This window comes from Acinonyx jubatus, chromosome E3 (assembly GCF_027475565.1).
Source record: "Acinonyx jubatus isolate Ajub_Pintada_27869175 chromosome E3, VMU_Ajub_asm_v1.0, whole genome shotgun sequence".
Taxonomy (NCBI): domain Eukaryota; kingdom Metazoa; phylum Chordata; class Mammalia; order Carnivora; family Felidae; genus Acinonyx; species Acinonyx jubatus.
Window position 1 is genome coordinate 11575163 of NC_069398.1, and position 13239 is coordinate 11588401.

The window sequence follows — 13239 nt, forward strand, 5'->3', positions numbered from 1 at the left end:
CACTGTGAGAAGCACACTAGGAATTATATCCTATTGCTAAATTCCCTATTTCACAGCCAAGTAAAGAGAGGCTCAGAGTGATCCAGGTCACCTGCTCAAGGTCATCTGACCAGTAAGTGGCAGAGTCCTGCGTTTGAGCCTAGGACCGTGAACCTCTAAGCACTGAACTTCATCCCAGGACATGCACTGGTCACACTGGAGAGAAAAGGAAGCCTTTGAGGCATCAGGGTTAGTGGAAGGCAAACTGACAGAAGGGAGAAAGGGCTATGCCACAGCAGCAACCAAGAGGAGGAGAAGAGAATGTAGGGGGAGGGGCTGCATGGAAAGGGGCAGAAACCAAGAAGGGGCAGCACTTGTACCTCACTGCCCAGCTCTGGAACCTGAGTCCTTGCCAGGCTTCAGGGAATCTGGATGCTAGTCAGGCCAGGTACAGCCCAGCAGCAGGTCTTTGGGGACTGACAAACAGCCAGACATTTCCCAGGAGTGGCTCTGGAGGCAGGATTCTGGAATCCAGTGTTGACATCTACTTTCTGTATCCTCCCAATCCTTGCACGTGGGAAGTGGTGTGGCACAAGGTTTGTAGTCCCCACTTGTGAGCTCTGTGACCTTGGGCAAATCGCTTGGCCTCTCTGAGCTTCTGCTTCCTCAGCTATAAAATAGGGAGACAAATGGTGCCACCATGCTGGGTTGTTGTGAAGATCAACTAACTTAACGTTTCGTGGGGCACTAAGGACAGTGCCCAGCACACAGTTAGTACTGGCTATGTGAGGGCTGTTATGAAAATCCCTCCCAAGGGCACAGCTCTGTGCCCAGTGCCCCAGGGAAAAGAAGAAATGTCCACTGAAATGAAGAACAACAGTCCAAACAACAAAAGTGGACAGGCAGAGTTCAGATAAAGGTGATGGTCTGCAAATCTTCGCTCAAGAGCTTGCCCATAGCTGCCACCATTTATTGCCCTCTGCTTGTGTTCCAGCCACTTAACATGTTATCTCATTTAATCTTTACAACAATCCAGTATGGTCGGGATGCTCCTGCCCTCGTAACAGAGGGGAAAGTTGAATTTCAGAATACAAAGACACTGATGAGTAAAAGTTGGCTTTTTACCTTCAGTGGTACAGAGGAGCAACATACAAATCAAGACTAAATCGAGCGTAGTATTTTGCAAATTGCTTAACATCCCTGGACCTCAGCATTCTCATCTGGAAATCGGGAATGATAGTATATCCATATTAATTTTAAATATGTTAATAATATGTGTTCTCATCTGTTCAGCAATATATAAGACTTCTCTGGCTTCCAGGAGCAAAGAGATAGATCTCACCCTACCCATCACCCATCACCCAGGAGTGGGGGACACTCACGGAAGAGCACCATGAGGAAGCGGGTCTGGTTCAGCATCTGGGTCAGGCCAGCAGGTGTTAGCACCAGCAGGTTGCCTTCCTCCACAATATGCAAAGGCTGGGATATGTTGATGCTGGCTTCCTTGACGTCCCCCTCTGGGAAGCCCTGGACAGTGGAGCCGCGAGAGGCAGCCAGCAGCAGGGAGATCCATAGCAGCTCCATGGCTATTTTGTAGGGCCACAAGGAGGAACAGGAGCCCTTATCAACACAGGTGGTAGGGCACCAGGTCATCATTCCCTCCCCGACTCTCCTTCCCTGCCCAGCCAGTTTGTTTATGGAGAACACAGCCCGACCATGGCCCACTGCTCCCTAGCAGTGCCCACACATGGCAGTAGCACTGGAAGAGATGCAAAGTGTTAGCTTAACCTCAGCCCCTACGTAAACTGTGCAGGGATAGTTCAGAGCAGCAGGGCCCTGCTCAGAGCTCCACGAAGCCAAATCACATGCCAGCATTTGAGCCCACTGGCTTCCCAGGCAATAGGTGAGACTATGGTAGAGATGAGTCCCACTCCAGAGTCCTGGGATGAGCCTCTGGACCCCAGAAATAAGGGGTAAATTCCCCATCACCGCTTCTGCTTCACACTCCTCCAGCTCCTGCTTGAATGCCCCTTATAATGGGAAGCTCATGACCTCACTTCTCACTCATGTATCCCATTTGATTTTTGAACAGTTTTTCTCAACTGTAAATATTTCTTTTAAAAGTCATGAGGTGCCAGGAATTGAGCCCCTCGGGCTCTGTGCTGACAGCATGGAGTCAGCTTGGAATTCTCTTTCTCCCTCTGCCTCCCTCTCTCTCTCTCTCTCTCAAAATAAATAAATAAACAAACATTTTTTTAAGTCATAATTGTAGGTCACACTTGTAAAAATTCCAAGCAATACAATAAAAACATGTTAAGTAGAAAATAAAAATGTCTCTCAGAGTCCCACCTCTGAGAAAGCTACTATTAACAGTTTGGAATGGATCCTTATACATATTGAAAATTCCTATATAAATGCACATTTGAATGTACAATTTTAAGCATAAATGGACTCAGCTATGCATATTGTTCAGTGTTCTGATTTTCTTGCTCCATAATGTGAAATATATCCTAGGTACTTTCCTATAAAAGTACATTCCTTTTTTTCTTTTCCTTTCTTTCTTTTTTTCATTTTCTTTCTTTTCTTTCTTTTCTTTCTTTCTTTCTACATTTTTTAATTGTTAGAATGGTAGAATGGTCTGGATCAGAAGCTTCCTTTCTGTAAGTTCCACTTTCCCTAATTATGTCTTCCTGTCTTCCTGTCTTCCCTAACAATTTAGAGCATAGAATCACCTCTTCAGATCTTTGTAAGTACTCCTGAAGCATAGAGCTATTTCTCTGTGTAGCGTGGACTACCTGAGTGTCTTGAAGAAGAAGACCTATAGCAGGTAGGAGTGGGTGCCTGGGTGGTTGAGTCAGTTAAACGTCCAGCTCTTGGTTTTGGCTCAGGACATTATATCACGGTTTGTGGGATGGAGCCCTGTGTTGGACTCAGCACTGCCAGCACCAAACCTGCTTGAGATTCTCTGTCTCTGGTCCTCCTCTGCTCACGCTCTTTCTTCTCTCAAAATAAATAAACTTGAAAGAAAGAAAGAAAGAAAGAAAGAAAGAAAGAAAGAAAGAAAGAAAGAAAGAAAGAAAGAAAAAAGAAAGAAAGAAAGAAAGAAAGAAAGAAAGAAAGAAAGAAAGAAAGAAAGAAAGAAAGAAAGAAAGAAAAGGAAATGACCTATAGCAGGTATATTCTACGTCACACCTTTGGATTAAATTTATAAGTATTTTAACTTCTTTGTTGACTGCTGTAGTCCTAGCACCTGGTATTTATGGTAGGAAAATGGACAAGTGGTGAGAATAAATACATGAAAGAATGAATAAATGATTTTTGCCTGGGAAATAGGTTTGTCAGACTATCTGAAGGCTTTTAAAAAATAGATCTAATGTAATTTTTCGGCCTAAAATATAGAGAATGTGACCAACTCTAGCTCTAAATTTTATGAGTAAAAAGGTACTTAACATACTTGTCATGTGCCAGGCACTGTTCCAGTGCCATCACATCTCTTATGACAACCCTATGAGGTAGGAATAGCATTATTATAATCCTCATTTAATGACTATAAAACAAGGCACAGAAAGGTCACACAGCTCATAGGTCATAGACCCAGGCAATCTAGCTACAGAATCCATGCCCCTAACCACAATGATATACTGTCTCTCTAGTGACCCACTGCAAAATAGGTGCAGTGGACAATATTTTGAGACATTAACTGAGGCTCCCCCACCCTGATACCCTGTACCTTCCATCATTCAATCAAGTCCTGCCTTGGAGGGGAGGGCTGAGACTGCAACAGAGGACAGAGCCAGATTTTTGATTCGGGGTTGCAAAGCAGGCCTTTGAAACTCACAGCAGGGACCAGGCACTTGCAAGTCGGGACTCAAATTGTAAGAATGGGTTTTTTTGGTTTGTTTTGTTTTTTAAAGAAAGGGGTTCTGAGTACCCTGTGGTTTATGCTCTGAAGCATTTTTTTTAGGAACTGAAGACAAGAGACCAAATGTTGTAACAAAAGATGCTCCTTTGCTTTTATTGCTCAGGAAATTCCAAGGGTTTTGGTCCAGGAACTATGGATGAAGACCAAATAGATATCAGAATGTATCTGGTCATCTGAATGCCCAAATATATATATATTTATGTTAAAAAAGAAAAACAAGCCCCAATAGAGTAATTTGCATCCCCCCCCATAGGAAGCAAGACTTAATTGCAGTTTCAACCTACCCCAGGAATGTGACCTTCTATTTGTAATTTTTTTCTTTAAAATTTTTATTTGAATTCTAGTCAGTTAACATACAGTGCAGCATTGGTTTCAGAACAGAATTCAGTGATTCATCACTTCCATACAACACCCAGTGCTCATCATAACAAGTGCCCTCCTTAGTACCTATCCCCCATCTAGCCCATCCCCCACCCACCTCCCTCCATCAACACCCAGTTTGTACTCTATCTTTAAGAGTCTCTCGCGGTTTGTTTCCTTCTCTCTCTCTTTTTCTCCTTCCCACATGTTCATCTGTTTTGTTTCTTAAATTCCACATATGAGTGAGATTATATGGTATTTGTCTTTCTCTGACTGACTTATTTTGCTTAGCATAATACACTCTAGCTCCGTCCAAGTAGTTACAAATGGCAAGATTTCATTCTTTTTGATGGCTGGGTAATATTCCATTGTATACATAGGAATGTGACCTTTTAAAAGTCAACCTGAAATTTCCTGATCAGCAGTAGTAAGATAATCTGCATGATTAAAAAAAACAAAAACAACAAAAACAACAAAAAAACATGCTTTTACCTTCCCAACAAAAGATGCTCTGGCCTGAAACAATACTTTCATTTGTTGGCTAATAACATGTTGCCCCATTCTCCTGCCTATAAAAACCTTCCATTTTGTACAACCCCTGGGAGCATCTCTCTACTTGCTAGATTGGATGCTGCCTGAGTCATGAATTGCTTAATAAAACCAATTAGATCTTCAAATTTCCTAGGGTGAATTTTGTGTAACACTTACAAATCACAGTATCACAGGGACCCTACCCTGTTTCTCCTATGCACTGAAACCCCAACCCTGACTCTTTGCTGACCATTGCAGCCCCAGTACCCGGTATCAGGCTAGCCCATAATACTAAGTAACATCATTATGTATTAAGCTAGTATTTGAGCTTTACCTTCACCATCTTGTTAACCCTTACAGCATGTCTATGAAGTAGGTACAGTTATGATGCCCCCTTCACCAAGGTGGAGACTCATACAAAACCACCCAACAGGTAGATGAAGGAGCACGTGGGCTCAGGTACATCTAAGCCCAATGCCTGTGGTGTAAACCAGCGTTCAGCAAACTGACTCCCTGCCTGTTCCTGTAAATTCAGTGTTATTGGATCACGGCCACATCCATTCTTTTGCTATTGTCTGGCTGCTTTAACTATAATGCCAAGTTCAGTAGTTGCAACAGAGACTGTATGTGGCCAATGACACCAAAAGTATTTATTATCTGCTTCTCTGCCTGAAAAGTTCTCAAACTTAGCATCTAAATCACCATGCTGCCCATGCCCCTACATTTCACTCACACCTTAGATCTTGGACTCCTCAAATTTGTAAGTCCACTATTAGAGCTTAGCATCTCCATCTGTAGAATGAGTGAGTAGTGCCTGCCTCCCAAGGTAGTTGTGAGCATATGATAAAGAACCTGTGCTCCATTAGCACTTCTTATCCTGAAATTCACATGGAGCTGTTTAAACAGTACTTATGCTAGGCCTCTACCCAGACCAACTAATTCAGAATCACTAGAGTAGTGCCCAGATAGCTGTATGTTTTAAAAGCTCCCCAAATGATTCTTTTATTTTTAACTTTCTATTTGGAAAATTTTGAATATATGCAAAAGTAGACTGGTTGGTGTGCCTCCAGCATCATTCAACTAGGTTTACTGTCACTACCAATCTTGTTTACATTCTTATCACTTCCTGCCCTGAACTGTTTTGAAGCTAGTCCATATCTTAACATTATTTCATCCATAAATGATGAATTATGAATCATTAAAAGGTATTTTTTTAAAAAATAAAACATAACCACAATACTATTATCCTACTTAACAGAATGAACAATAACTTCTTACCAAATATCCAAACAGTGGGAAAATTAACCCAGTTATCTCATAAAGTTTGATTGAATTGGGGTCCAAATGAGATCCATGTGTTGCCATTGATAGTCACAGATAATTCTGTCTTGCAGTCTGTAGGTTGAGAACCATGCGATCGGGGCATCTGGGTGGCTCAGTTGGTTAAGTGCCTGACTTTGGATCAGGTCATAATCCTGAGGTTCGTGGGTTTGAGCCCTGCATCAGGCTCTGTGCTGACAGTATGGAGCCTGGAGCCTGCTTTGGATTCTGTGTCTCCCTCTCTTTCTTTGCCCCTGCCCTGCTCACACACTCTCTCTCAAAAATAAATGTTAAAAAAAAAAAAAAAAGAGAGAGAACCACGCAGTCAAATGAAATCAACCAAAGCGAGTCATTTGGCCTGAGTGGATGGCAGAGCATCGGAGTGCAGGCCAGGCTGATCAGGGCTATGGTGGGCTCCCCCAAAGACCTTTGACAAGAGTATTCCTGCATGTTAATGGCCAGAAGACACGTGAAAAGATGCTCAATATCACTCACTGTCAAGGAAATGCAAATGAAAACCATGATGAGATACCACCTCATACCTGTCAGAATGGTTAGACTCAAAAAGACAGGAAATAACAAGTGTTGGCAAGGATGTGGAGAAAAAGGAATCCTCTTGCACTATTGGTAGGAATGCAAACTGGTGCAGCCAGTGTGGAAAACAGGGTGGAATTTTCTCAAAAAATTAAAACTGAAATTACCATATGATCCAGTAATGCCACTGATGGATATTTACCCAAAGAAAACAAAAACACTAATCTGAAAAAATAAAGTAACGCTATGTTTATTACAGCATTATTTTCAATAGCCAAGAGATGAAAGCAACCTACGTGTACACCATAGATGAATGGGTAAAGAAGATGTGGTGTATACATACAACAGAATATTATTCAGCCATAAAAAAAAGAATGAAATCTTGCCATTTGCAATGCATACACCTAGAGAGTGTAATGCTAAATGAAATAAGTAAGACAAAGACAAACACCATATGATTTCATTCATATGTGGAATTTAAGAAACAAAACAAATGAATAAAAAAAGAAAAAAAAGAGACAAACAAAAAAAGAGAATCTTAAATACAGAGAACAAACTGGTGGTTACCAGAGGGGAGGTGGGTGGGTGGATGGGTGAAACAGATGAAGGGGATTAAGGGTACACTTATTGTGATGAGCTCTGAGTAATGCATAGAAATGTTGAATCGTATTGCACACCAGACACTAATATAACACTGTAGGTTAATTACATTTCAGTAAGAATAAACAAATATACAAATAACAAAGCTGAGGAATACTTGTAAAAAAAAAAAAAAAAAGAAACCAGCAAAGAGGTGCCTGGGTGGTTCAGTCCATTAAGTGTCTGACTTTTGATTTCAGCTCAGGTCGTGATCTCATGGTTCATGGGATCGAGCCCCCAGTTGGGTTCTGTGCTGACAGAGGGGAGCCTACTTGGGATTCTCTCTCTCCCTCTCTCTCTCTAATCCTCCCGCCGCTTGTGCTCTCTGTCTCTCAAAATAAATAAATAAACATGAAAGCAAACAAACATCTGCTACATGGGATACTGCCTGATTCATTAATCATTGAATAAAGCCAATAAGATCTTTAAAATTTACTCAGTTGAATTTTGTTTAGCAACTAAAGGGAGCAAAAAAGTGAACTATATACATTTCCAGGAAAAGAGTGGGAGGGGGGCAGGTTGTGTGTGTGTGTGTGTGTGTGTGTCTCTGTCTCTCTCTGTCTCCCCCCCACCCCGTTTCTCTTTCTCTTCCCCCACCTTCCACCTTCCACACCACACCCTTTACTCTTTCCTGCAACCCTCTCTGACCACAGCTCAGCCTTGATTCATCACAGAGCTCCTCCTCAAACTCTGGACCCCATTGTGACTCAACCCCTGACACTGTGCCCTCAACCCCACCCAGACCCCTGCTCCTGTCCGGAACCCCGGTTCTCCCTGCACCCACCGCTCTGGCCTGATAATCCTGGTGGCTCCTCTGTGTCCCTCTGGGGAACCCTCAGCCCCAGCCACACAAATTCCAAGCCTAGATCCAGCCTCTACCCTCCACCCCCACACAGGGAGGAGTGCCATCATAGAAAACTCTTATGAATAAGAATAAATAAGAATAAGAGTAGTTAATGCAGAAGGCCTTGCTACCAGCTACCACTGCTCTGAGCACTAAATGTCCCTGGTCTACAACACTGAGAGCCTCCTGTTCTAGCCAGCATCATCTCTGGTCCAGTTGGAGCAGTGGCCTCCTCTCTACTTACATCCTTTTTGCTCTCCTCCCAATCCATTCCTCACACAGAATTTAGAGATTTCCTTCTAAAACACAGCTTAGATCATATCACTGTCTTATGGAGAAGTCCAGGGGCCTGCCATCACATACGATATGGTGGCATCTCAGGACTCCATCATCCCGTTTCCTGTAACCTCAGCCCTGTGCTCTCCCTCCTATGTCAGCATGTCAGCCAGGCCAGTTCCTTCCCTCTCCTAAGGCAGACACTGCTTGGGACCTTTGCCTCTGCCTGGAACACCCTTTTCCTGATCTGTAACCTTTTTTGGTCATTCACGTCCCTAACACCAGCTCCTCTGAGGGGGGTCTTCCCAGGCCACTCTGTCTCCCCACTACCTTTGCCTCCAGCATTCTCGGCCACATCACCCCCATTTGCTTCAAATCCTGTATTATTATTTCTGAGTGTACACGGTTTATTTTTTTATTAAAAATTTTTTTTAACGTTTATTCATTTTTGAGAGACAGACAGAGCATGAGCAGGGGAAGGACAGAGAGAGAGAGGGAGACACAGACTCCGAAGCAGGCTCCAGGCTCTGAGCTGTCAGCACAGAGCCCGACATGGAGCTTGAACTCACTAACTGTGAGGTGATGACCTGAGCTGAAGTCAGACGATTAACCCACTGAGCCATCCAGGGGCTCCACAGTTTACATTTCTAAACTTTTTCCTGTAAGTGCCTTTGTTCACAGCTGTTTTCCCACCTCCTAGAACAGTGCCTTGTGCAGATCTGGAACTCAGTGAATGTTTTTTAATGAATGAATGAACAAATGATCTAATTTAATTCTCACACAAACCCCACAGTGTATTTCAGTGATTCTCAACCATTACCGCCCATTAGAATCTCTTGGGGAACCTCAAGAAAATACTGATGTTTGAACCCAAATACACTAGGTGTAATTTCATTGGTCTGTATGGGGTGCGGTGAGTTTCTTTAGGTGATACTAATGTGTAGCCATCTTCGCAGTAAACCACACTTAAATTTTAACCATCCTGGCAGAAGGAATGTGGCCAGGGCAGGGCCCATCCATCAGAATTGCCATTTCATTCAAGCCCATACCTGTAGGAAGTCTGGTTACACGCAGGCCCACTGGGCCAAGCTGGGGCAGCAAACTCCGGGACACTTGAGGAGGGGAGTCGTGGCCTGAATAACAGATTCCTGGTTTCCCTTTGTGACAGAGTAGGACCCGGAGGCCGCCGAGTTTCCTAAAGAAATCCAGAGGCAAAAATGAAGACCCTTCCCAGACACACGGGAACCACAGCAGCCTGAGCAGCAGTGTTCCACATTCTGGGGTTCTGGAGACCAGGGTGGCCCTGGATAAGAATGGCCATTGTTGGGTAAGAAGGCCCTGCCCTTGCTGAGAGGAGCTTGCCCAAGCACAGGGGTGGGGCTGGAGGTCACAGGGAGCACCAGAAACAAAATACATCCCGGCCTAGAGTGGTACAGGGTGGCACAGAAGTGTCTAAACATTGGAATTGTAATCCCAGCTCTGTCCCTGAATAGCTGGGTGTCCTTGGGCATGTCGCTCACCCTTTCTGAGGCTCAGTTTTGTCACGTGTAAAATGGCATAGAACTCACAGGGCTGTTGGAAGGGTTAACGGAGCTGACTGGCCAAAGTGAGCTGCAAGGGACCTGGAGGGCAGAAAGCTGGCCCTTGTCTCCTCTCCTAGCCTCTCTCCCACTCCCTGCTGCAGCCACACTGGCCTTCTTGTCACTCCTCCAATATGACAGTCACTCTCCCACCTCAGGGGCACTCGTGGTTTCTGATGAGGTTTTGGGGTGATGAGGGGGGTTCATGGGGTTTGGAGCTGACAGCCAGGAAAGAATTCTTGGAGATGTCTTTGGTGCAAAAAGGTGATTGTATTAAAGCCAGGGGACAAAACCCTTGGGCAGAAAGAGCTGCCCAGGACCCTGTGGATAGACTGGTTATATACTTGGGAGTTCATATGCTAAAGAAGACTCCCAGGATACTGGAGGCCTAGCTACTGTCACCCTAAGGTTGTTTTTCCCTCCAGCAAAGCATTAGCATTAAGACAGCAGGGAGTTCCCTGAGAAACTTTTACTCTGCCTGCCTTAAGTATTTGTCAACAGGCTGCAGGATATAAGGAAATTCAATTTTATCTGCCATTTCCTTCTGCCTTTGTTTCCCATATCAGTTTCTTCTATAGTCGGCTCTTCACCCAGGTTTACTGTCTTATCTCCTGTAAGTCTTTGCTCAAACATCACTTTCTCAGCCTGGGCCTTTTCCCCATCACTTTGTTTAAAACCGTTAACCTCCCCAATCCTCTTAGGTACTTTCTGTCTCTTTCTAGGCTTTAGTTTTCATCACAGTAGCAATCACCTTTTAAATTCCTTATACTTTACTTTGCCTAGCAGCTAATAGGTGCTTAAAGATGTTTGTTGAATGACTAAATGAAAGGCAGTTATTGTATTATTAGCAGTAGCAGCAGAATTATTGTCAGAATTTGTAGCCTCCAGTTCTGTGTGGCTGGATTCTTATCAAATACTGATGGATAGCAGTGAAATTGACTTCAGGTCCTCTGAAAAGCAGGTCATCTGACCATCCACCTTCCTGAGACTAGAGAATGTATCTTTAGATCTGGCTGCAGATTTGCAGATAAGAGTGGTTGCCTGGGACCCATTAGAGGCCTAGGCACTGAGGAAGTGGAATTTGAAGGTCAAAGAGATGATTTGCTATGGCCATGCTTGGCAGGGAGGAAGAGGAGCTGCCTCCATGGGAAGGGGCAACAGCAGCCTGGCCAGGAAATAAGCCAGAACCTCAAGGAACAAAACACAGTGGAGGATGAACACCCAGTGTGATGCTAACCACTGCAAAGCAAGGCAGCTGATGCCTAAGCATCCTCTCCAGGAGGCACTCATAGCCCCTTTTCCATCGGAAGGACTTTGAACCACTTCTAGTGCTAAGGAAGACAGGTGATCTGAGGTCAGAGAACATCAGAGGTCAATTTGCACTTGCTGCACATAGCAATGACTGGCAGACAAAAAATGTTCACTAAATGTTAATTCTCATTTACTCTTCATTGACTCAACAAGTATTTATTAAACTCTTAAAGTGTGGCAGATACACTGTTATAAGTCCTGAGGAAACGGCTGAACATCTAAAATCCATGTTCTGGTGGAGTTGATATTCTAGTGTGCATGTGTGGGTTGGGGGAGGGGACAGACAGCAAAAGTGAATGAGTAGAAAATATTGAATGGCAGGTAGGTGAAGTGATGGCTGTATTAATTAGCTTAACTGTAGTAACCATTTATGTAATGCATATGCCACATACCTTAAATATATAGAATTTTATCTATCAATCATTTCGTATTAAAACTGGAAAAAAATGTTTTTTATAAAATACATTGAATGTTAGAAAGTGATAAACACTGGGGCACCTGGGTGGTTTGGTCAGTTGAGTGGCTAACTTCAGCTCAGGTCATGATCTCATGGTTCACGGGTTTGAGCCCCATGTCCGGCTCTGTGCTAACAGCTTTGAACCTGGAGTCTGCTTGGGATTCTGTGCCTCCCTCCTGCCCCTTCCCCATTTGCACGTGCGCTTGCTCTCTCTCAGAAATAAATAAACATTAAAAAAAAAAACATTTAAAAAAGAAAGTGATAAACACTAAGAAGGAAAATCAAGCAGAGAAGGAAGGTGGGAAGTGTCAGATGGGAGAAGGTTCCAGTTGGGGTTAGGGCCGTGGCAGAAGGCATGCTGAGCAGGGGCCTGTGTGTGAGTGGTGAGACAGTGAGTGAACCCTGTGAAAGGAAATTTGTGGCAGAGAAGCCAGTGAGCACAAGGAATGAAGCAGGGCTGGAGCCAGCTCACAGGGGTGTGCCAGAGACAGTTAATAATCAGGAACTTTGCAAGCCGGTTTTTAAAACTTTGGTTGATTGAAATTGGCCATGGTGGGAATATTTAACCACAGATATTGGCAAACACTATGAGACAAGATGTTTTTTGCTCTTGTTCTCAGAGATCCAGTTAACCAGCAGCAGGGAGAACAAAGGGCAGGCAGGCCAGTGTGGCTGGAACAGAGCTAGCAGGGGGCCGGAGGGGAGAGCCAGGAAATCATGTGGGGCCTTGCAGCTGCTGGCAGGACTTTGACTTGGACTTTGAGCCAGACAGGGAGACATAGGAGGTTTCAAAACAAAACAAAACAAAAAAAGCTTTTTTTTCCTTTTTTTAGATTTAATTTTACATACCATAAAATTCATTCAAGTATGCCATTGTTACTATTGCTATTATTTTTAGTCATTTACAGATTTGTGCAGCTGTGATCACAGTCCGATATAAAAAATTTCTATCACCTCAAAGACATCCCTTGTGTCCATTTGCAGTCATTCCCTGTTCACATACCCAGCCCCAGGCAACTACTGATGTACTTTCTTGTCTCTGTGCTTTGGAGGATTTGGAGCAGAAAAGGAACATGGTTTGACTTATATTATTGTCACTATTGTATTCTTTCTGCCAGAACATAATAAAGTTCCTGTTCTCTTTTCAGATGACGTGGTGACCTGAATTTTCAGGGAAGACGTTCCACCAGAGCTGGAGTTTAATCTCCCAGCCCTGCGAGCTCTGAGAAAAACTTGTTGGTGGAGCCACACTCACAGGCTTCAAGCTTGCTGGCCAGTTGAAGTTACCTTGTCCTCTGCTGGCTTCAGGCTCTGCTCTCTCTTGGCTGCATCTGGGGCCAAACTTCCCTGTGGGAGGCTGAGTCAGCAGATTGCCTTCTCCAGCAGTCCTGGAGGAACCTGAATGTTTATAGGCATTAAAGCCTGTATTCAGCTGAAGCAGAACACCGAAGCCCTTTTGCATTTCTTGGGTTCAAGAGCAAGGTAC

At 43.9% G+C, this 13239-nt stretch overlaps 2 protein-coding genes across 5 annotated transcripts in view; one reads left to right on the forward strand and one right to left on the reverse strand.

The window, feature by feature from the left end:
• The window catches only part of PDILT (protein disulfide isomerase like, testis expressed), a 42598-nt gene extending 32898 nt beyond the window's left edge, over positions 1-9700 (reverse strand). The window contains exons 1-2 of the mRNA XM_015067192.3: positions 9455-9700; positions 1362-1565 (exon numbers count right to left, since the gene is read on the reverse strand). Coding sequence (XP_014922678.3) covers positions 1362-1563 — 202 coding nt within the window. The 5' untranslated portion in view covers positions 1564-1565; positions 9455-9700. The remainder of the gene's footprint in view (positions 1-1361; positions 1566-9454) is intronic.
• The window catches only part of ACSM5 (acyl-CoA synthetase medium chain family member 5), a 110445-nt gene that overhangs the window by 72475 nt on the left and 24731 nt on the right, over positions 1-13239 (forward strand). The window contains exons 1-2 of one of the 4 annotated variants that reach the window (XM_015067188.3): positions 9565-9732; positions 12902-13235. The exons of the other annotated variants lie outside the window; for them this stretch is intronic. The gene's annotated coding sequence lies outside the window, so the exon portion shown is untranslated. Of the gene's footprint in view, positions 1-9564; positions 9733-12901; positions 13236-13239 lie in introns of those variants that run through there. 4 annotated transcript variants of the gene reach the window in all.